Genomic DNA, 24529 nt, shown 5'->3' on the forward strand with positions numbered 1-24529 from the left:
GGAAGGGCTGAAGAGGCTTGTCTGAACCAATGTTGGAGAAATTCAGTGTTAGTTTTCCCCTTTCCTCGCAGCTTGTGCAGGGGAAGTGTGCCCAGCCTCAGCAGTGAGGGCTGCCATCCACCCGTGGCGAGGCAGCGAAGGTCAGGCTAGCAAAGGGCAGAGTTAACCCTGGCAACCGCCTTCCTGTGACTTAACATGAACTGCAATGCTTTTGTGTGAATTTGCACCAAAAAGCCTCAAAATTATGGCTGCAACTCTTTATAGCGCCTGCTTGAAAGAACTGGGCTGCATTTCTGTCAACTGTTCAACTGCACAAGGCTTAAGGATTGAGAAACTTGCAACCCAGCATGGAGCAGGTCCTGTCTGTTGGGATGGGACATTGTCCAGGAGCTGCATGTGCCATGCAGGGACCGACCCATGCAAAAGGAACCGGAGGGACTGGTGCCAGGGGGGTGGTGGTGGTACGGAGGCTGCTGCACACTGTCTGCATTCGCACGGGAGAAGGGAATCCGCCTCTCCTCAATGCCCTTGCTAGCAAGTAAGCTATGGTGGATTTACCCTATTTAAGGAGGAAAGACCAACAAGCTCTGTGAAGGTGAGATAAGGATTTCACCTGGCGCTTCCAGCTCCATTCACACCCAGGCCACAGCTCACACAAACCTGATCTGGATTAAGCCTCCAGGTCTCCATTTCCCCCTGCTTGGCTGTCGTCTCTCCCACTTCCCGCTCCTCCAGCTTGGCACTGGGGGCTGCCTCTGGAAATGAGGGCTTTGGGATTGTCTCAAACCCGCTGTCAGCATAACTCTGGGGACAGAATAGCTGGAACAATAACAGTGAGAGGCACCAAAGGAAAACTCCTCCTGCCTCTTCCTAGGAGTCGGACGTACCTGTGGGGCTGCCAAAAACGTGCCAGGAGCGGTGCAATTGGACACACCTGTTTCTCCAGGCTTTTCTTTTCTGGCTCCAGGGTTACACCTCCCTGGAGGAGGGAAGATTGTGGCACACGCTTCTCTGAGAGCGTGCGCCAGAGGGACTGCTCTTGCCAGCATTTTCTGCCTGGTGAAGGGTGCCTTAAGTGTCCACCACGTACCAAGATAGGTACATTTTGGGAAGGGAGATGCTGGAGGAGCACAGCAGACCCTTTATTAATTGGTGAAAGTCCCTTGTAAAAGGGTGGTTTAGAGTTCTGCTTATGACTTCATCTCTGAGAGGTTTGGACAGCAAATGCAGAGCCTAATCTTAAAAAAAAGGGAAAAAAAAAAGAAAAAAAAGTGGCTGGAGATGCGTAAAACTAGGGTGGAGAAGCTTGGCTCAGGAGGCTGCCGATGCGAGGCTGCCTGTGAATTGGCAGCGGCAGGGGAAGTTTGGAGCAAGCACCAATATTTTATTTCATTGCAACCTCTGCTGAGATTGGGGAGGCAAAAAGGGAAAAAGGGATTTGGTCCCAGCCACTTTCCCCACTTCAAGCGGCTGCGTGAGCCAGGGTGGAGGGGAGGTCTCTCCGTTCGCTTCCCGGTTAATTGTTTAATTGGGGAACAATGCCCCTTTCCCACCCGCCTGCCCCTCTCCGGAGGGGCCGATGCCGGGCGAGCGGCGGGGCCCGTCCCACCGGCCCGGGCTGCGGATCCCCGGTACCTTCGGGGCCGCTGCCGGGCTGGGGAGTCTGGGGGGACCCCGCGGGGGCGGCCGGTCCGAGGGGGGGCGCGGGCTGGGGCGCGCCGCTCCGCAGAGGCAGGCGCTGGGGGCTCTCCTGCGCCCAGCAGCTGCGGGAGCTTTGCAAATTGCAAGGAGGCTCTTGCAGAGCTTGTGAACCCTCCTCTCCCCGAGCCAGCGCCCCTCCTCTGCAGCGCTGACGGTACAACGATATAATAATGATGGGTGGCTGAGGCTCGCATTTGAACTTGCAGGCGAGCTGCCTTTGCCCACAGCGCGGTCCAGGCTCCGCAGCTCGGAGTCAGGTGCTCGCCGGCGGGGAGGGAGGGGAGACCGAGCTCCGGGAGAAGGGGAGACCCCGGAACCACCGTCTCCTTCCAGCACTAACGAGGGGATTTTACTCTTTCATGCGGCCACTGGGATCTCTGGACTAGCCTGGCCACCACGTTGTGATTTTTTGCAATCTCTGCAATACGCTACCTTTTAAGGTAACTATAACTCTTTTAATGCGGGTTGGTTTTTTTTTGTTTTGTTTTGTTTTGCTTTTGTGTATTTTTCTTTATTTCTTTACATACAATTACCAGCAAACACCTAGTGTAAGATATAAAACGATTGTTTTACTGCTGGTACCTGTAAGGACAAAGAGTTGAACTGCGAACCTTAAGCGGGAGAGAATAGCGATAATTGGTGAATTTAAACAACCTGGGGTAAGTTCAAAGACACGCGGAGGGAGAGAAGAAGGGATGCTCAGGGATCCACAAAAACCCACTCGGTGCAAAGAGGAGAACAAAGAAAACTAGGAAATAGAAGACTTTGGGGTGGGAACCCTGACAGAAGTCTCCGGTACCGGTTGTTTGAATGGCCGGGGAGGTAGAGCCGCACCTCGGTGTGCGGTGGGGCTCGGCGGGGAGAACGGAGGGCGCTATTTCGTACGGGTGTTAAACGCACAAAGCGCCCGTGTGGCAGCAGCGACACGAATGGACCTTTCCTCCGGCCACCAGTTGTGTGGGGTTTTTTCTTTCTTTCTTTTTTTTTTTTTTTCTTTTTTCTTTTTTTCGCTGCTGGGAAAAGCCTGTGCTCATTTTCCTCAGCTCTTGTGTGTTCCCCCATCCCTCCGCCTCCCTTTTTCTTTTTCTTTTTTTTTTTCTCCCCTTCCCCTGATGTTCCTGGAAAGCCTCTGGCAGGGCAGAGGTGCTCAGACAGCATCTCTCCAGAGGAGAGGGAGAGCAGGTCGTCCTCCGAGCCACATTTTCATTGCTGAAGGGGGGGCCGGTGGGTGAGGAGGAGGATCACAAGGTCAGTGGAGCAAAACGCCCCCTTTTACACCCGCGGCCAGCTCCTCGGGGCACGGGCACTGCCTTCCCCCTCCGCTCCTCGGGATTTCGCCTTTGTTTTACAAAGAAAAGGGGGGAAAAAAAAGTGAGAGCATCGTGGAAGGAATTAAAGGAGTTTCGACGGCGGGAAAAAGCGGGTGGGTGCGTGTGGGGGGGGGGGGCAGCGTGGGCAGAGGGAGGGGACCCCCGCGGGCAGCCCCCGGCACCGTCCCCACACAAAGGGGCGAGGGGGGGCGGGCGGGGGCCGGGGCCAGCCCTCATTGTCCCCCTCGTCACGTCCTCCACGGCCACCCCCTCTCCCGCCGGGCACCGGCGTTCGGGATTAAGCCCCGATGGCTTTCCTTTTTTTTTTTTTTTTAAGGAATGAGTGTTGAAACGTGTTGCAGAAACCTGTCCCTGGATGGAAGAGAGTAAATGTTGGGTGGGTTTGGGTGTTTCTTTTTTTTTTTTTTTGTGGATTTTTTTTCTTCTTTTACTTAAAAAGGCTGAGCAAAAGGGGAGGTTTCCTTCCCAAAAGGAGTGACTAAGACTTGGCGGAGCGAGAGGGGCGCAGCGCCCGGCGGGGAGCCCTGCCTGTGGCGGCGATGCGCGCTGGCGGGGCGGACCCGGCCGCCCCCGGGACGCGCTCTGCCGGGCGGGGCTCGGCTCTGCCCGGGGCGGGGAGGGACACGGACACACCGACGGCCGCTGCTCAAACGCCTCCTGGGCTCGCCGGGGGGTGCGGGGCGGGGGGGTCCCGCCGCCGGGGCTGGCGGGGAGCGGCGGGCCGGGGCCCCGGGGCCGCGGGCGGGGGTGGGGGGTGCGGGGGGGGGGGGTCCCGCCTCAGGCGGGCGCGGCCCCGGCCGCTCTCGAGGAACGGGACGGGCCGGGCGCGGCGGCGGCACCGCGGCGCCCCCTGGCGGCGAGCGTCGGGCTCGTCGTTTCCGTGGTGGCTCGTTTCCCGCCAGAGGGCTCCGGTTTCCCTCACCTTGAAGAGGAGGGCAATTAAAAAAAAAAATTATCATCGGAATAAAATAACTTTTAAAAATTGTCGCCGCGGACGTTTCAGGCTCTTCCTCGCGCTTCTCGGAGCCGACAGCGTCGATGGCCGCCCGGCGGGCGGTGTTTGACAGCGGGGCGGGACAGGCGGGTCTCCCGCCTCCGGCCGGGCCCTCACAGCGCCGCGGGCTGAGGGCGCTGGTCCCGGCGGAGCGGGGTAAGGGCAGCCCCCGCGCGCCCAGCGCTAACGCCGAGGCTGGAGGAGCCCGTCAGGCGCGCCGAGGAAACCCTCGCCCGTTGCCGCTCCTCAGGCGTGCCTCTTGCTCCCCTCACCGCGCGGGCGCCGGGGAGATGGCGGGCAGAAGAGGGCCGCAGCTATCCTGGAAAGCAGGCTGGCGGCCGAGAAGGCAGAGCCTGCGTTCTGGGGTGATGCTGGAAGGACCGCGGGGGCACGTGTGCTCTAGGACCTCTCCACGCGCTGCCTCCGCGAGTTTTCCGCTCTGTCTCTGTGAGGCCCGTCCGAGAGCCCAGAGCCACTTCTGGCATAAATCAGCGCAGGCCTGGGAGGGATGTCCTCAGGCAGCAGCTTCTCTGCAGCTGCCAGAGTGAGGAACGCCAGAACACGCTGTGCTCTGGTCACTTTTCTCGTCTGCGCCTGAGCTTGGGGCTGGAGGCAGCGCCGCTCGCTCGCCTGGTGAGGCTCCAGGGCGGGAAGAGTTCCTCCTGCGGCTGCTGGTGCTGGAGGTGGCAAGGAGGGAACGATGCAGTTGCCCCGTGGAGCTTCTTGGAGGCCTTAGGAGGACCTTTGCAAGTGATAATGAGCTAAGCAGACTCCACTTGATGAATCAGGTGCAGGCCCAGCCCACCATGTGGCAGCACAGCGGGCTAATTAATCACATGGCAGAGGTGTGGTGAAACTGGCAAAGTTAATTGGGCAGGACTTACAGTGAGGTTGATACGTGTCAGCAATTAACAGTCAGATGGCATAAACGGATCAAAGAACTGCAAAAGCAAAAGAAAGTGCAGACTGTGCACTTGAGAAAGGATAGCAGCTGTGAAGGCTTCAGGCAGAGCTCGGAAGGTAGCAAGAGGTGTGCTGCGCCTGGGATCGGTCATTTCTAGCTTGCTGCGGTTTCACTGGAAAGCGATGTAATTTGCTCTTTTACCCATTAGTAGGAGCAGCAATCTCAGTTCGCTTCTCTAGTGCCAGGTTCTATTAGGGTGTGTCCCTCGCCCCCCCCCTTTTCTTTTTTTTAAAGTTTTTTAGTGTGAGCCTGACTTTCACTATGGACGCAAGGAGGGTCAATGGGCAGAGGCTGCTTTTTACGCGTTTAAGGAACATGTCCAGCTTTCGCAATATAGCTGTAGAGCATGTGATCAATCTCGGTGTGACCTGAGATGCTGCAGCCTTTAAAGACAGCGTCACGTTTATGAAAGTAGCTAATTTCTCGTTGTCCCAACCTCAGAGAAATTGGGAAGAGTTTTTTGATGGTAGATTTTAGTCTGTTGCACACCGGGACAATTCACTGTCTTTCTTAACCTGGACTTTAAAGCAGAAAGAGACACATGATGTTCTCCCATCTGGTTAAATTAAAATAGCATTGGTGTGAGATCAAGCTTACACTGCAAGCTAAACACGAGCTGGAATTTGGTCAGAACTTATTGCTCCTACAAGTTTTTGCTGTGGTAAGGGAAGGTAGCACTGCCTGCAAAAATAGGACCCCTGCTCTCTCCCCACAGAGAGAACCTCTGCTGCTAGTTTTTAAAGATGTGAAGTTTGCCAAGGACTTGGCATCTTTTGGTTAGAAGATGCTGTGTGCAGGGTTGCATAAGGTTTAAAAATGTAGTGCAAATTACTACTGTAGGTCGGTCTGCCTGTAGTAGCTCCTAATAAAATGGATCTGCCCCGTTGGAAACTAGCCAGCAGGCAAACCAACTTCGGTCACATTAAGCGAGATACTTTTTAAACAGAAGGTGGAAATTAAACACTTACTCAAGTCTTGCAGTCTCGAGTTGGCTGAATTTTCTTATTGTGTCCATAGTGTTATGGCTTTCTCTTACTCAAAGTGTAGTAACACCAAGGGGGAAAAAAATAAAGCTCATGGAAAAAGGTATGGTTAGAAGGATTTTGGCTAATTATGGTGGACTTAGGGGCAGTACAGCAGCCAGCCAGCAGAGGCCTTTGTAAACTGTGGAGTGCGGGAATGGGAAACACAAATCTGTTTTAGAACAGGGATTTTGCTCAGAAGGCTACAAGGGAGCACGGTTCAGCAGCAGTCTCTGCCAGCAGAAGGGGAGGAGGCAGGAGCAGCTGCATCAGGTAGTAGTGGCCTGGAAATGTGGGCAGCACTGCATGGGAATCGGGGTGCTACGTGTAAGCAGCAGCCTCTGCCTTGTCTGTGGCTCCTCAGGAGAATTGCTGGTACCAGGTCTGCAGTGGTCTGCTTTCTCCTAAGCTAGGCTGCCCTGGAGGGCTGAGCAAGGTACTGCTGTTATGATCTGCACGCTGTCCTTTGGAGAGAGCGGCACGGATAATTGCACATTTAATTCTGGCAGCTGTAGTGGAACAGCACTGAGTAACTCAGGAGTGTTTATGGGAGCCCACCGAGGACCGGAGTGTGAAAACCCTTGTGCATGGAGGGTTGCATGGGAATCACACTCATGAGCCTAAGGGCTGAAAATCGGACCCTTGCCCCAACATTTTTCATTGCTTGAGTAAGCACCTCGGGGTAGAGGAGACTTAGAAAATGAAAAGGTTGAGAGGTGATTTTCCAAGAGTTGGGTGGGGGTTTTCGTCAGGTGTCTCATATTAAGCTCCATGCTCAAACACTTCAATATTGTTGAGCTGCCCGAGCTCTTGGTGCAGCAGGTGTAATTCCTGCACCACTTAGTAAAGAGCTAAGTAGCCATCACAGCCATGAATGCTGTCTTCTGTACCAGTGGTTGAGTTCAGCAGCACAGGATATCTTGAAAATTATCCTTCCACAGTTGTCCTTCTGTTTTCATATTTCATTGTGGGTGTATGCATTGTGTTTAGTGACTGGGAGCTGAAGATGTGAGGTTTTTTCCAATAAGGTTTCTCAAATTGCATTTGTGATGCAGTCACCAACACAGCACTGGAGGATCAGTGCTCTTTGCTTGTGCATGAAGTAGAGAGGAATGGGAAGATGAGGTCCTCCCTGTGCTCTGGACTTGTAGCGTAGGGCCACAGCTCATGCTCGGAGCTCTCAGCTGGCCCTAAGCACAGCAGCAGGGTTTGCCCTCTTACCAAATGCTGAAGTGGTTACCCCACCTCTTGTTATGACAGTGTGGCAATGAGCCTCTGAGGGCAGCAGGCCTCCCATTGGCATGTGCCAAGCATGCAGGCACTCCTGGCCAGGGCTGGTGCAGTGGATCAGGTGGTGGTTGCAACATGCAGCCAGCCCTGTTTAGGTGCAGCATGCCTGTCTTCCAAGAAAAAGAAAATCCTGTATTCTTTTACTTGGACAATTTATCTCATTCCCTTGTTTCTGTTCCCAAAAGCTTAGGTTGCCTTCTGGGGGAGGAGGGAGATAAAGCGTGTGGGTAAACATGGAAAGCTAAACTTGTAAACAGTTTGTGCTAGATTTTTGTTTAGCTGTTGGTGTAGCCAGTGTGTGACGCATGGGGAACACATGTGGACAGAACATAGCAAGTGAAGGTCTGGAGGGTCTCTGCTTTCACAAGGGCCAGGGTGTTGCGTTGCCTTAGAGGTGGGTCCAGCATTCACAACTTTTGAAGGTGGAGAAGTATGTTGGCCTTCTTTTTGTGCTCTCTTCAGAGTGCTCGTGTTACTGAAGGAACTAGCCTGCAGTGGCTTTGGTGCTTGAGGCTTCCAGTGGTTTGAGGATACAAAGGTTGCTTGAAGGCCCTTCTAGCCTGTGTGCATCTGTAGGCTCAGCATGACCTCTCATTTTTTCTAAATGTTGTGTAATGATGAGGACCATTTAAGTGTTTATCTAAGCAAACACGTGACTGTCTGTATTTCAGAGCTGGTCCATTGCATTAAAAGGACTTCCATCTCAGCAGCTCTTATCTTGCACAACCTCCTCACTCGTAATGACCTTCTGCAGGGAATTACATAGTATAACAGGGCACAGTATAGATTTCTGAAGCTGGTTATTAAATAGCCACCTTTGTTTTCTCCATGTACAGCTTGGCTTGTGTAAGTGTAGGGAGAGATAAAACTCTGGCTGGATGGTGGTAGGGGTCTGGTTAAGAGTCTTCAGAAAAAAATTTACAGCAGATAGGGCTCAAACTGAATGAATTTAAAGAAGTCCCTGTTCTTGTTTGGGACTTAGTCATAAAAAAGTGCAAATTCCATGCAGCTAATATTGCAAAATAGCTGATATCACATTATACACTCAGCTCTATTGAATGGCTGAAACAGAGACGGGGCGTCTTTGGCAGTGTGCAGTCTGCTCTACGGAAAGCAGCTGTATTCTTTCCTCCACACCCTGGGAATAGGGTTCAGCATATGTTTCCCAGTGCAACCAGCTGGCTCTGGCCATCCACATGTAGGGAATGAAAAGCTCTTGGGTTTTCAGCCCTTTTGGGTGGGAATTTTTAACACGATGCTGTTATGTTAGAGATTGCCTCATTGGAAAGGCTTGGTTTGAGATGTTTTGCATCCTTTCTGAATGGTTCAGCCGTTACAGGAGAGATGCCAATTCACACAGACTCATGTGAAGTTTGGGCTGCAGCTGTAAGCTGTGGAGAAAACTTCCCTGGATGGAACACGTCACCAGTAGTTCTCTGAAGATGTTTCCCTGTGTGTCTTGCTATCATGTTCAGTATATCTGGTGGAGGTTTTTGAATGTGTTAGTTAATGTTTTAACCCTGAAGCATTACATGTAAGTACTAAAGAACTAAAATCCTAATGTAAAAAATGCTAAAATATGTACGTGCAATACAAGTTCCATGTTTATAACACAGATGTATATCTGTTAAGTCTCTGTTTCACTGTTCCTTAAAGCAGCTCCGCTGTAATATCTCTTGGGCAGGAAAAAACTACCAGTTCAGGTTACTTGCCCAAGTAAAGAACCCAAGCAGCATATTTTCACTGGAATATCATGAAACTCAGGATTTTGTGATAAAAATATTTCAACGGCAGTGTTTGACAAATTTTGCTGGAAGTTATTTTTTACGTTGTCTAGTTAGTGCGTATGTGTAACTATATGGACGAGGGACTATTTATAAATCCTTCATAGCAGTTGATGTTTATGGGACTTGCAATGCTTTTGTTAGCATAGCCTTGAAATTTTTGGGATATTTACAGATTCAACGTGTGTAACTAAGAAATGGAATAAAAATGAAGATATGCTGTTATGAACATGGATTATATTGTTAGATATATGTGGAGAACTTTTCATCTGTTAGAAGGTGGAGCCTGTAAAGGAAGTGAGATGCAAGCCCAAAGGGAACTGACATATCTGAGTATCACTCTGGACTCAATAACCTGAAACTCATTATGAATCTGTATTTGACAGAGACACATTGTTATGACAATAAATTTCTGCCATAAAATATATGGTGAAGCCTGGAAAGCAGGAGGTCATCTGGCTACCTACTTGCAGATGGGGAGGTTCATAGTGTGGGCATTGACTCACCACCGACATTCACGGGAAGTTTGTCATGGCAGCCCCTTCTGACAGGAACCAGGTTGTTAGCTGTTGCTAAATGACAGGGTAGTTTGTGTTATGGACATAAAACTCCCCAGAGGTTGGATCTGAGCTGGTAACACAACACCAGGAAAAAGTCATCAGGTTGGACTCACATACTGCTACCACTGTATGGGAATAAATTTAAAACAGTGAATAGAATGGCAGAAGATCGATACTAAGAATTACTCACCCTCCTGCTGAACATCTTTTTAAAGTAGATTATTGCTTCTGATATCGATGACAAATATTGATGTACTGAGTTACAGCACTTGGTAAGGACACAATGCAATACTAACCACTTACTCCTTTGTTCTTTATTTGTAGGTCAAGATGTTGTTAAGTATAAAAGGTATCTTATGGATGTACTCTACGTTAGTTATAACATACATGCTACCTAAAGGTAAGTCTGTTACACATAGAACCCTCTACTGAAATTTATTTTAGTGGTCCCATCGTTAGACTATTTCCCAGGACTCAGGAAACAGCCCAAACTCAAGACATTCAGTGTCTGGCCTTGCTCTGCCACTCTTGTTTGCTGCACTGTGTAACTAACTTCGTTTCCACGTTCTCCTCATTGCCTTATTGGTTTATATAGAAAACTCTTGGTGGGTGGGCATGTTTTTGACAAGGCTTTCACATGCCTGTCTGATGTCTCCTGAGGCTTGTAAGTGCCATTACTATAATTCAAATAGTTACAGTAAAGAAAGTGCCATAGGATTACATTGTGTAAAGCAAAATAGATTGCCTTCTCCAAATATTCAATAATGCATTTTAATCCTTTAAGCTGTGCTTCAGACATGTTGGACCTGTTGGCCAGGTATGTCTCACACCTTCATTTTCCATGATCCACTAAGGACCTTGCAGTAGATGAGGTCAGGTCTGACAGGGGGAGTTGATTTTAGCAGAGGGCAGATAGCTTCCATAGGAGCTTCAGCCTGGTGCAGTGGAGGGAGCAGCGAGCGGTGCCGGTGGCATGGGAGCAGAGGCACATTCATGGGACAGATATAGCCAGGCTGCAGAAGTGATGAATGAAATGGGGGAGGTTTTGGCCTACAGGAATGCTGGTTTGGCGTACCTCCCAGTCAGATTCCAATGCGTGTGCTTGTGTACGTCATGCCACAGCAGCTTTTTGGGTCTGTAGGTCAGAGCTTGCACCCTCTCTGTATTCGGGGTGAAAGGTGCCTTGTGCAAGTGGGATTCAGGGGAAAACAGCAGCCCCAGTTTTGGCTTTGCTCTTGATGTGTCAAGGAGCAGCTGGGGATGTGCCTCTGGAGTGGGCAGTCTGGCTGCCAGCCCCCTGTTGTGTGGGGCTGCTGTGGGCTCACCTGGTGGCAGGTCACTTGGCTGCTGGGGTCTGGAGCAAGGACATGTTAGGGCAGCTGCAGGTCTTTGGTTTGGGTGGAAAGGAGTAGGCTTTACTGCTTCTCTTGATGATTACATGCTAACATTAAAGTAAGTGTGGTTGCCATGGTTATTTGAAAGTGTGAGTCAAGTCTTTAGTAAGAATACTGACAAAACTGGGATAATAGCTTTCCCAAGCCTCAAAGCAAGACTTTCCTTGAGTGGGTGGTGGTTTTTTTTTCTTTTTTTTTTTTTTTTTTTTTCTCCTTCTTGTCTTTCCAGGAACTGCTTAAATTGATTTTAGCCTTTGGGTAAATCAAATGTACCTTTTTTTTTTTTTTCCTCCCAGCTTAAACACTGTTTCTAGCAAAGTCTTTAGGTAGTCCTGTAAGATAAAGGAAAAGACCGTTGTGCATTGTGGACCCAACTAAAAAGAAGTGGTTTTTTTAACCCTCAAGCAGGTTGGGAGCACCATCCTTCACTATTTCCTATCCTCATTTCCTCCTTAAAGCTGGTTTTGTTTTTCCATTCTTCGTTAAACATACAACAGGCCAGGACGATTAGGCTTGTCCTCAGGGACGACAGACTCAAAGCTTCAGGCAGCAGGCAAGCTACTAAAATTGAGCTTCCATTTTCTTATCCATGGAGGACTGAGGCTGATTTGGTTATTAAACATCAAGCTTTTTTTTTTACTCCCCAAGTTTTTTACTTAGTAAAATGTCTGTAAGTGTAGACTGATGTACAGATCTTGGATCCATTACTGACATTTAATAATTTGTTCTTATGAAGCATTTGGAGAGGCAAAGTAAACAGCTGTCAGAAGAGGTCATGGACTTGCAGTGTAAGTCTACACAATGAACTTGGATGTTTTTATTTGATAAGCTACTTACACTTAGAGGGGTGTTATAAGAGAGATGGAGATAGATTTTTACCAGAGAAGGACAAGGGGCAAGAGATTTAAACTGAAAGAGAGCAGATTTAGATTAGATATAAGAAATTTTTTACAGTAAGGGTGGTGAGACACTGAAACAAGTCACCTGGAGAAGTTGTGGATGCCCCATCCCTGGAAGTGTTCAAAGTCAGGTTGGATGAGGCCTTCAACAACTTGATGTGGTGGAAGTTGTCCCTGCCCATGGCAAGACGGTTGGACTAGATGATCTTCAGAGGTTCCTTCTAATACAAACCACTCTGTGATTCTAAGTTACAGCTTTCTTTATGGCAGAAATATCTGTTTTAAGATCTAGGAAAAGGGAAAACTGCTGGCAATAATTAGTTAGCTTCAAAATGGAGTAAATGGTAGTACATCACTCACAGGAGGAGAGGTCTAAAGATAAGACTTTACCTGAAAATCAACCTTGGGATGGAAAACATGAGGGATATAGAATAAGTAAGGTAAAGAAATCTGACAAGAAATTTACACCTAGCGTTTCTGTTATGACCTACTGAAAGTCTCTTTGCATTTACTTAGGGCATAGCTCCATGGTCAATATAAACACACATATATTTTAGCACTAGATGGGTTAGTCCTGCCCCTTTCTCCATTCCCTGGTGCTAGTTTTCATGCTTTTCTTTGTGCTGACACTAGTATTTATGTAGGTATATGGACAGCTGAACCAGGTAAATGACTTGTTTGAAAGACCATATGGCATTTCTTGCAGGTTATTTTTCCACTGGATCAGACCTTTGATCTGCCTTGCTGCCTTGCACAAATGCTAGTGCTGGCAGAACTGTGGGATTGGGAGTGTATCACTAGAAGTAGGGAGGAGTGGGATGGAGCCTTAGAGTGGTAGAGCATGGTGTGGCACCTTTACATGTCCCCTGACTTACTACAGCTTTCATCACCTCGTAAATGGCTCTTGCTGTCTCCAGAGTAGAATTTTTAGTGCTTAAGCAAGTTCTGTACGAACATCCCAGTAAGGGCTTCTCAGTAATACAGACCAGGTTCTGTCTTGGCCTTATTTGCCTGAATCTTTTGGAAGTAATTCAAAAAGACTTTCACGTTCCTGGAATACACTGTGAACTTTGTGAGTTTTATTTCTGAAGATGGGGGCCATACTTTTGCCATGGAGAGTACTAAACATGTTCCAACTATGGCCATGGTGAAGAAGACAAAGATAAAAACTTATTCATTTTTATGAATTGATCCAACAGAGTCTGTGGGATCAACTCATCTCATTCTGATTTGTAGAAAAGTCAGTCAGTTTGTGTAATAACATTTTTGAGGTTGAGTGTTTCAAGATTACAGACAATTTTACAGGTGCCGCTTTTTTTTCCTTTAAAAATACTCTAAAAATAACATATACGTCTGCATTTTGAATAGTTAGACATCTTAAGTTTCAAATTTTTTCTTTTTAAGTCCTGAATTTGAATAGAAAATTGAGTCCTTGAAATCTTTCATGAAATGCAAATTTCCATGCTTCTATTCGCACAATAGATTGGATCACTCTATATGACTTATTAAATTTAATTAGTCACTTCAATATGATGCATTGAAGTATTTCCTTTAAAAAGTTTTCAGTCAAAGTTGTTCTGAAAGTATAAAATTTTTCTTTTGAGAGTCATATGGAAAATTTTTCAAAATCAACACATTTTTTTAAAGTGTACATCCTGGAATCTGTGAGTCACAGCAAAACTGAAGCTTAATTTAGAACACAGCACGTTATAAGGATGCAAATCTTTATGTGTTCACCACTAATCATTATTCCCGTCTTTGTTTCCTCTTTCACTCTCATCTTTGTGAATGATCACATTCATAAATACCTAGCATGTTTGCATGGCGCGCTTGTTAGATTTTATGTAGCAACAAAAGTATTTTTCCTTTGAGAACAAATTGAGAATGGTCTTGCATGGCTTCTTTAAGACTCCTAATTCTCAGAAGATGTGTGTCAGGAAGGCAGCAGGAAATACGGTGTAAGCTTCTGGGGTCACGGGAGTGTCCCTCTGTGAGACCTTTGCTGTTTGCTCTGGCACATATGAAGGATTAGTGACAGAATTTCACGAGCAAGGTTTATGCCTGCTGCTAGTGTGGCATTTACTCACTTTGAGCTCACTGATTTTAGGATATTATAGTTTGTAAGCTGGACCTTGTGATTATGATCAGTGTTGGAGTTTATCTTACCTGTTTTAAGTGACTATTTGTCATGCTATGAGTGAGTATGCTTTTGTGAAAGCCCTGTAATCCAGGAGACAGTAGAAACCCCCTAGATTGCAGTGTGTGACATGTTCTTTCAAGGTTATATAAATAATATATCAGTTTAAACATCAGTTTATCTGATCATGCTTATGTTCTATATGTGCTATAAAATACATGAGTGCATGCCTATGATGCCTGCATGTGTTATGTCGAGTTCTGCAGCCTGGCTGCCTGTGAGTTTCTTGCAGAATAGGAAAGTAGCTGGTTCTTCATCACTCTGTGCCTCCTTCTCTTACTCTGCTTACTCAGACTACAAATCACCTGGTAAAGAACTCAGTGAGGGTTTTTGTTTGGTCTCAGCCTGTTACCTCTGCTGTCGGAGTTCCATACAAATTTGTGTAAGTGGTGCATTCATTTTAATTTATTGTATCTTCATTAAAATATTTATGGTTAATGAAGAGACTCCTTTTAGTCTCAGTTAGCAGTCAGATTAACAGAACACATAATTTCATTGATCCTTTCTGTTGCTGCTGGTAGGCAGGGCAGTGTGCCATATGTCTAGGCAGGTTGTTGATGAACTAAAAAATGAGAGTCACGTTTTTTTATTGTCTCATAAATTTGCCTTAAAATAAACAGAATCTTTTATTCTTTAAGCATGTGGGTTCTGTCTGCACACTCAGTAGCAACATTCTGTTCAGTTAAGCTTAATTAAGTAGCAAAACTGCTCCTTTAAGCAGTGTCACTTCATGTAGGGCATTCTTTTCTTCAGACTTCTTGTCCGTTACAGACCTATGGTCTGGTGGTTATGGTTAATGTAATACAAAAGGGCAGAGTTCTTTCCTAATTTTTTTTCTCTTTAGATTTCTATTTTAAGGGTTTTGAAACATTTACAACAGAAAAAAAAGTATAAATTGTAGGGAAAGACACTTTGTTCTCAAGCAAGATGTTCTTCTGTAGTTTGTCTCCCACTTCAAAAGAAAGATACCGAGCTATGTGTTGTTGGTGGGATAAGCTGACTTTGCAGCTGAAATGGCAGACTGGGAGGACTTAAGGCAGTTTTCCTGGGGGAAAGAAGTGGGAAGAGGCAAACTGTAATTTTTACTTTTATTTTTTTTAAAGAAAAATTGTGCCACATGCCATCATGCCCGTGATAAACTGATACAAGTGCATAGTCATATGCATTTGGGGGCTTGGAGAAAACAAGACAGTAATAAATTGTAGCAAAAAACCTACCCAGTAAGCTAGACCTGTCAGGACTCTCTTCTGCCAGGATATCACATTGGAGTAGTTTTCATTCTGCATTCTGTTCCTGGTACTCATTCTGGTGCTGGAGATATTTCATATTTAAACAGGGGAAGACAACAAAAATACCCAGCTGTTAAGGCACGCTCCCTACTGGATCTGCCCACAATCTGACTGTGTTGTGCTGCTCTCAGCCTGATTCTGTAGTCCCATCATCTTGCACAAGTCTCCCATTGACTTTGATGGAAGTTCTGCAAAGTTATATGTTTGTGGCAGGTGATGTGGACTTAGCTGTGTGTTTTATTTCTTTATTGTCTATGTATTTTCCATAATAAATTAATCATGCATGAGTGATACATATTAGCTTGCAACTAAAAAAATGCTTATATTAATGGCCAACCAGCTTAGTCATTTCAAAACCATCCTCTTGTTTAAGAGTACATGATATTACAAGTATTCTAGGTCCTACATGGCAAGGTAGAGATACGGTGTAAAACAATATCAGCAAATACCTGCTTTGCTCATCTTGTGTTCCAGTTTACAGTTACAAAATGTTTTGTTTGTATTTTTGCATGCCGTGCCCCTCCTAAGGAGTGGTGTGTCATGGTCAATGGTCAATCCAAATTTTTGGAACTGTGCAGGAACATCACTTTATCTTATGTTCCAGTGTCCAGTGATATTTTTGTCAGTAAGGAAAAGCTTCTCCCTTCTTCTCCCTTCTTTTTCTCCCCTCCTCTTGTCAAAGCAAAAAGTGCTTTTATATAGTGTTTTACAATGCTTTCTGCAGTTAGATGGGCATGTTTGTAGCTATATGGTCTCCTATTCTGAGATATAGCCCAATTTAGGCTAGATCTAGTTTGCATATCATGATGATATGTATTGTTTGCTAAGGGTTTCAGTCTGCTGATGTGAAGACACAAATTTTAAAGAGAGGACATTTCCTCAGGGTTCAGAGCTGATATTCCAGATCACTCATAACCAGAAATAACATTCTCAAAAGTTTATTAAAATACTGTCAGTCTGTATAATTATAACTAGGTAATTTTTCATTTAAGAAGTTCCTGTAATGTACATAGATGACAGGAGATCATAATAAATACTAAATATTTTGAGACTGATTTTAATCTCCCACCTGTGCAACTTGGCAGTAATTCCATCGCAACTTATAGGACTGAGTATTCATTCTCTTTATTTATCTCTACGCCAGTGTAACTCAGTGAAGTTTCAAGAAATTAAAGGTGATATGAAAGGCAGTGGTGTTTCAATACTGTGCATCTTCAGGATAAAATCAGTGTTTTCTAGTTTTTAGCAATCAGTTGACTCTAGGTGAGTTTAGTTTTTATTTCCTTATGGAAATTAAAGAAAAAAAAACTCAATGGATTTTTTTTTCCTTAAGAAGTGTGTATGCAATCAAAGCTTTTGAGCTAGTCTTTAGTCTTCAGTAACATCCACAGGCTTGTCTTCAAGCCTTGTGAATTCTCCTGTCTTCAGTTTTATATTGCAGCAGCTTTTGTCTTTTCCTGTTTTACAAATAGATTCTTGCTAGGTCTGGGCCCAAAGTGTATGCAGTGATTAGTTTGTTTATTATATGAGTTGTACCATCACCGGTCTCTGCTTACAGTTAATGGAAGAATGAAAATCTCGCCGCAAGCCTGAACCACAGAGTGAGCATCTTGCTGGTCAATGAGCTCAGACGGTGCTGTTCCATGTGAACTTTTCAGCTGAGCTTTGGGTGCAATGCAGCTGTTTTGGCATAGCCCTACCCCATCACTGTTATACTCTCTCTGCTCTAATCAGTTTAGATACAGTCATCTTGAGTGTATCTGCATTGTGTTCCCAAGAATTTCTATCTAGGTAGGCAGGGACGGAAAGGACCTGAGGAATTCCATTCAAACTTCTGGGTCTTCCTTTGGAAGTCCACGTGTCGTCCCCCCCCCCCCCCCCCCTTTAAATCAGTACTTTATTATTAAAATGTTTGGCCATCAAGCAGATGATTCTTGTATTGAACCGTTTTAGATAATACTATAGATACTTCATCCTGCATGATGTCATCTGTATCTGTTAAAAACAATCAACTTAATGAGCAATTTTTCCTTTTTTTTTCCTTCTTTTTTTTTCTTCTTCCCTCCCTCCCCCCCAGATCTTCTGCTCCTTATGGAGAGATGACATTTTTGATGATAGATAATTTTTATGTGCTGGTGTCTCCTATTTAATGTATCACTCTGCTGGTGGCTAGTATTTGAAGTTATCATATTTCTAAAATTTATGAATCCTAGCTCACTTCAAATAAATGATCAGCATGTTCCACCTTCCAAAAGATGTTAGAGTGCAGGACAGTGAAAGAGGCAAGACAGATAATGTTGTGCATCAGCTTTTAATCTTCATTAAGCTGTTATATATGGTGAAATAACATCACATAAAAATATATATCTAACAGAAATCCTCTCTTCAGACAGTTGCTGTGTGCAGTTTGGACGAACAGTAGTCAACTTTCCCCTCAGGATATTGTCAGATGGAAGCATTTCACTGTAAAGTGTTTGCAGCTGGAGATGTCATAAAAAATGATAAAGGTCCTATCATGTCAAGTCTGAGCCAAGTAGGGACTTTCTGTGTGCTTTACTTCCTTCTTTGCTTTAAGATCCTGAAATACTTTATTTCTGCAATGTGTCAAAGTCCCTGAGGCTATAAGAAAATGATTTTAAAAGAATGATTATTTGGGACAATCTCACTGGAAAGGCTTTTGTTTCGGCACACATGCAATAAAAAGAGTTAACCCTTGAAAGAATAATGGAGTAAGGGATGTCATGTATGCATGCTTCTGGCTAGCAATATATGCAAGGCGACTCACTGGCTTTCACTCAGAGCAGTCTTCCTCCTATGAAGTAAAAAACCTGAGCTCCTACAGTTCATCTGTCATCTAAAGTTTCAACACATTCCAAAGAAGGTCTGTAACTTGGTGACTATAACAAATGGAGAAAATAAGTCAGAGTACAGTGAATTAAAGTTGCCCAAACAGAAGGGGCTCCATCAGCAGCCTAGGATACTGGTGGAACCTCTTTTTTAGCTTATACCAATCAGTCCTGTTACAAATCAACTAAGGTTCATGGATTGAATCATGAATCGTTAAATAACAACAAAATGTATCTGCTTCTGATTTTGTTGTTCTGCTAACGTGATTTCTCCTTTCTCTGCCCTCTCTCTCCCCTTTCTCTAGTTAAAGCAGAAAAAAAAACCATGGTAAAGGGATCCCTCTCTGGAACTTCAGTCCTGCCATGCTTCTTTTCAACCACACCCACTATAGCCTCCAGCTATGCAGCTGAGTATCTTCGAATCAAATGGTCAAAGGTTGAATTGGATAAAAGTGGAAAAGATGCAAAAGAAACCACAGTCCTGGTGGCCCAAAACGGCAACATCAAAATAGGTCAAAGCTACAAAGACAGAGTGTCTGTTCCAACCCATTCAGAGGAGACCGGTGACGCTTCGCTGATTTTCTCCAAGCTCCGTGCAAGTGATGCAGGGGTGTATCGCTGTGATGTTATGTACGGAGTTGAAGACACACAAGGCATTGTATCACTGGCTGTTGAGGGTAAGGATTTATCTATTTCACTTGTAGTCAACAGTGATTCCAGTGAAAATGATAAAAGTTAGTAATTAACATATAACAAGAGAGTGTTTAAAAGGGTGGCTTTAGCAATTTACCTGTCCTTAACTGTTCACTCTTCACATTCTTTTTCTGTCTTTTTATTTATTCTTATGAATCTTTTCCAATTGGTAGCTCTCTTATTTCTCACTTGCACCTTTGGGGAGGCTACTCTTGATTCCTGGAACAAATGCTGTTCACCTATCCCCAAAGTAGTTTGATACTTTGATTTGGCCTATACCCCTTGCAAGGCAAGCTCCTTCTTTTACTTCTTTCTTTTTTTAGGCGATACCTCTAAAGTTTTCTCCAACCAGCCCTTTTGAAACATGATACATGTTGTACTAATACATCTGTCTGAAAATGTCAGTGTCCCAACAAGAAGACAGAGTTGGCAGGCAGAAGCGGTTTCTTTTTAATTTTTGTGTGTAGATTGAAAAGAAGTAACAGCCTTGCTCCTGGAGCTGTGGTTGGCCTGTCTTGCCACCTGATACACAGAACCATAATGCCAACAAAACTGGGAGCCACTTTTTCTGTGACAGGAATGTCAAGCACAAAGGAAGAATTTATTTTGTCCCAGTAATAAAGGTTGCATAGGTAAGAGGAAACCCATCTGGCGGAAGCTGCAGGAAACAAGTAGGGAGATGGTTGCTAATGTTCTTCCATGCGGAGGATCCAGGGATAAGAGTTCGCTTGCCATCACTATAAGGAAATAGCCTCCAAAACTTCGAGGGGAAGAAGTGTAAAAAGATATGTAAATGTAAAGAGATAGAAGAGACAGAACATTCAAAAGCATGTAAGTGGCAAAAGGAGCATCTGATCTATAGGTGGTTTTCTCCTAAGAGCCTGCTTATACAGCACGATAAGTATGGCATAGAGACTGCTCCAGAGCCTGGTGCGGTATAACACTGTCAATTTGGTGCTGAGCCTGAGCTAACAAACAGTGCTGAAAGGCCAGACGTATTAGCCCAGGCTCTGTGCCATGTCAGTGCAAATTCTGGACCTAAATTACTCTGCGTGCTTAGAACAACACTGTGCTGTGTGGATGTACCAGCATGAGCCTTAGTTTGGACTTTGCCTTACACTCCTTCTCACTTAGGTGTTTTTTGAAAGTTCAGTATTTACTTAGAAAACTGAATCCCAAAACAAACATTAATATCTGCTGCTGGAAATTATGGCTTTGGCAAAGATTTTTTTTTTTTGTGAGCTTAATACTACATTGTTCTTCCAATATGCTTAACCAACTTGAACAGTCTTTTGGCATCAATTCAATGAAAGATTTCGAAGGTGTGGTCTTAATTAGGAAATACAATAAATCAGTGTAACCATTAATGTCTGTATAAATTCATAAACTGTTTAGTCCTAATGGCAAAAGCAAAAGAAATCATGGTCTGAACATTACTTTTCAGTAACTAGTGTACCTGGCATTTCTTATTCCTTTTCAAGTGCTCCCTTGACTATATGTCTATGTCCAGGAGCAGCAGATGTTTACTACAGTAAAACAGCTGATGATTTATGGCAATACTTCAGCTTCTGTACTAAGTGTTCCTGCAAAACACTGCCATGAGGTGAACTGATCAGGTTTTTTTTTTCAGTTGAAAGAAAATTTAATGCACTCCATTTTGTTTCTGCAACTGTTCTTTTCCATGATTTAATGTCAAACTTTCAGGAGGGGAAAAAGCCAGATATTAACACACATGGAAAACAACATTGTTAGATTGTCGTTTGTGCACTCCATTCTCCATTTTCTACATTAAGTAAACAAATGCTATTTATCAGACTCGTAAGGATTTCATGTGAATGTTTCTGCTTAACTCTGCCCTCATTTCAGTAAGGCTTTACATTTGTTTGGTTTTTAAAAATATCTTTATTATTATTTTTTTATTTCAACTTTTATTTAAAACAAACCAAAACATTAGTCCCAAATGTAATTTATTTCCATTGTGTTGTCTTTCTGAATCTGTACCCCAAAGTGATGACAATTGGAAAGACGTGATCTTCTGTGTACTCTCTTTGTGCATTCTTTGCTGCCTGTTGTTGGCGTGGTGTGGGGAGATCTTCCCAAGTCAATTGCAGTGACTTCAGAGCTGATGGCTAGCACGGTTCAGCACTGTGCTTTGGTCAGCTCTCCCGGGCGGAGCTGGGGCTGGTGCTTGCGGGGTGACCCACGAAGTCCTGGTAAAATTATCACCAGTTTTCCTATTCTGCTCATTTTATGCTCATGACAAGTGAAACATAAAATACATTTGTGTAGCACTCTTTCTCTGAGGACTGAACAGGCATGTGTTGCTTTAGCTTTTCAGTGGATTAAAAGTATGCGGAAAAAGTGGTAGCTGGCTCATGTAGCGCTTTCTTGATCATGTAGCTTAACCCTAAAGTGAAGCAGAATCATTTTATTAAAGACAGAAAGCTACGGCAAAATTCCCTGTGTGGGGCAATTTAGTATGGGAAGAAATGTTACTAATGCTTCAGAAAGAAACATTCATCTATTTCTTCAAGTTCCAACACTGCTACGTGTGTTAAGTTTAATTTAATAAGTTTCTCAGAAGTGGCCAAATGAAGTAGACCAAAGCTAATCTGCATCATTCTGCTGAAGTAGGTGAAATTGCTTTTTTGTTATTTTGATAACTTTATGGGGTTTGTATGCTTGTTAGTTATTTTTAAACCAATGCAGGGATTGAGTTCTAGGTATTCTCAGGATTTTAATTGCTATTTCTGTCCTTTCATTTAGATATGTTAGGAATATGAAAATGCTATGGAACACATTGTGCATCACTACCACTGATGGAAAGTATGGTGAATGAAAAAAGGGATTGCTAAGAAAGTATTTTTTTTTTCTATAGCATATAGCTTTTAGCAGGTGAAGCTGTACAAGCTCAACAGTTGGTATTAGTCATTGAAAGTAAACAGTAAAATTTTTAATGCCTAATTTTTTTTTTGCCTGGGTCTCAAGACCAAAACTGTCTACAAAAGAGGCGTATAATTGTGCATTTATTTTTTCTGTGTGGCAGAAAAATTTCTTAATTTCTGTGTAAACATCCAGTTAATTTGCTATTTTTACATGTCAAATGAAGTCAGATTTATATGTTGTTAACAACAGCATAAATACTACCTTTACCAAGAAGATGGGATGTAAATACATAACTGTTGTCTCTGACCATGACAAACCTGTATTTCCGTGCTTTGACTCAAAATGCTTCAGCATCAAACCTGCCCTGCAGCAGGATTATTTGTAGAGGTTCTGAGTAGAATATTTTGGTTTTAATATAATCAACTGTTGCCTAATTTATGCTCCTCACAAATTAGGCCAAAACCATCTCATGTGTGTACCATTTCAGAGAAAAGGTCTGTCTGTCCCAGTGTCCTGTTCCAATGAAAGCAGCAGTAGCTGATACCAAAGGGCAAAGGTTACTGCTTTTCCTGTGTACTCTATTGCTGTCAGAGACTTGTCACCCATGGGCTTCCTGAGGCAGAGGTGATGGCTTTGTGTTAGACAATCCTGCACAGATTTCTTTTTTGCCATTTGTTTTTTGAATATATGTAAATTTTTAGTATCCACAGCTGGCCTCCTGTTTAAGGCACAACTTAACCACAGCTGGTTAAGTTAGTTATTATACACAAGGAAGATATACATGTTTAATCACCCATGTTGCCTTTGTCTGTACATTGCATGTTTCTACTGCACCCTTTTTTGACAGGTAAAATTTTTCTAAAATATGGCAGCATCCTGGAAACTGTCATACTGCTGTGCTTTTTCTTTGCTTTGGTTATAGGCACGACCTAAGCCAGCTACATGGGTATCAATAGCTGCTTATGTTCTGTTCACTAGGAGCTCACAGACATCTCCAAGACACTGTGGCTTAACATGGTATCTTTTATCTGCTGAGCAGTGCACCATGGCTTGTGACAGAGGTGAAATAATTTGAACTCTGTTTAAACTGTTCAGTTTAAAGCTAAGTCTGAAATGCCTTGTTTATACTGGGGGTATAAGAGTGGTGTTCATGTTACTAACCAGGGTGACTCAGTTGTGTGTACAGTCCTGGGGATCTGATCTGGGAAAGTCACAGCAGTGTAGGACTAGAAGGACATGCTGGATCACCCAACGTAGTTCCTTTGGTACTGCAAGTAACCACGTTACGTGCTGTGCTGCACGCCTTTATGAATCCTGAAATGAAGTGAGAGCACCCATTCACATGGGTTATCAGGTGCTTTGCATATTTCGCTTCTAAGATTAGTGGGGTTAGATTGAACTGCACCCTATATGTTACTATTTTCATTTCACAGCTGGTAAAAGTGTAAGAGAGAGGAGTGAGACAATTTTAGGCCACACAGGAAGTTTCGGGGCAGCCAGATGCTTGTTAATCGCAACCGCAGAGCTGTCCTTGATGCAGGGGACAGCGACAGCACCGACAGGTCTGCAGGCTCACGCAGAGGGGCAGTTTCACCACACTAGATACCTCCTTTCCTGTTACTAATTGAGGGAAATGCTTTCCTTACACCCTGGTTGCTGCTATAATTACCTTGACTTCTCAGACAGGGATATTTCAAAATGTATCTAACAGTATTAGTGTTACATGCTTCAACTCCTTACAAGAAGTATGCATAACAAGTCACATTTGTTTTTCCTTCCACATATTGTTTTCGCTGCCTTCTCTGCACGTCCCTCTGAAAGTTTCCCTTTTCTCAGGAGTAACTCTTCCTTTGTCAGCTCCTGTAATTTCATTTTTCTAAAGTGTTTCAAGCTTTTCTTCTGACCCTTCTTAATGTTATTACTCCATAAGTCAAACTGTCTCTTGTTAGAACCCCTTGGCCTCACAGTTTTTGAATGCTTAATGTTATTTTGTCTTAGTCGTTTTCTTGCCATTGTTGTCTGAAGACGTCAGGTCTCAAGAGCCTTTAGATACTTAAGACAGATAGTTTTCCCTTCACAGTAGCTAACACTGAGCTTCCTACTTTAAGCTGCTTTTAGACACTGGTAGGTTTTCACTGTATCCTGGTAGAGACATTTGAGAACAAGATTGAGGTTGATGACCAGCAAGTAATGCCTTCTGAGGATCATTCCCAAGTGTTTGCTTGCCTGCTAGTAGTTTACTGAACACAATTTCACAACCTTGACTTGGATGCCTTGTCTGAAATCAGGAAACCCGAAGTAAGCATGGGATTTATTTCACCTTCAACAGTTCAAGGTCATGTGCCTAGTCTAAGCTAAACATGCAGGCTTGTGCTACCTTCAGCTCCTCTCTGATGAAAGTCTTGGGGTGAGATAAGCTTTCTAGCAGTCCATATCCCTAGCCACCAATTAAAGAGATTTAGATGACTAGTTTAGGCTAGACTTCTATCCTTTAGGCAAAGCAAATTTTGGTGAGTTGAATCCCAGAAAGGATTTCATAAAAGTATTGCAATACCTCTCTGTATCTATCAAAGTCCACTTTTATACAATAGTTTTGAGGCACCTTGTAAAAAGCTGACCTAGAAGTGTAATGTAACAGTGCTCTTCATTCTGGAACATAACAGAATATTTAATGAAATT

The 24529-nt window shown here is 44.2% G+C and overlaps 1 protein-coding gene across 1 annotated transcript in view; it reads left to right on the plus strand.

Moving 5' to 3' along the window:
- The first annotated feature begins 1787 nt into the window (after positions 1–1787).
- Positions 1788–24529, plus strand: part of VCAN (versican) — a 113044-nt gene continuing 90302 nt past the window's right edge. Inside the window, exons 1-3 of the mRNA XM_064439346.1 lie at positions 1788–2141; positions 9971–10046; positions 18577–18948. Of these exons, the coding sequence (XP_064295416.1) occupies positions 9977–10046; positions 18577–18948 (442 nt within the window). The 5' untranslated portion in view covers positions 1788–2141; positions 9971–9976. The remainder of the gene's footprint in view (positions 2142–9970; positions 10047–18576; positions 18949–24529) is intronic.

Source organism: Phalacrocorax carbo, chromosome Z (assembly GCF_963921805.1).
Source record: "Phalacrocorax carbo chromosome Z, bPhaCar2.1, whole genome shotgun sequence".
Taxonomy (NCBI): Eukaryota; Metazoa; Chordata; class Aves; order Suliformes; family Phalacrocoracidae; genus Phalacrocorax; species Phalacrocorax carbo.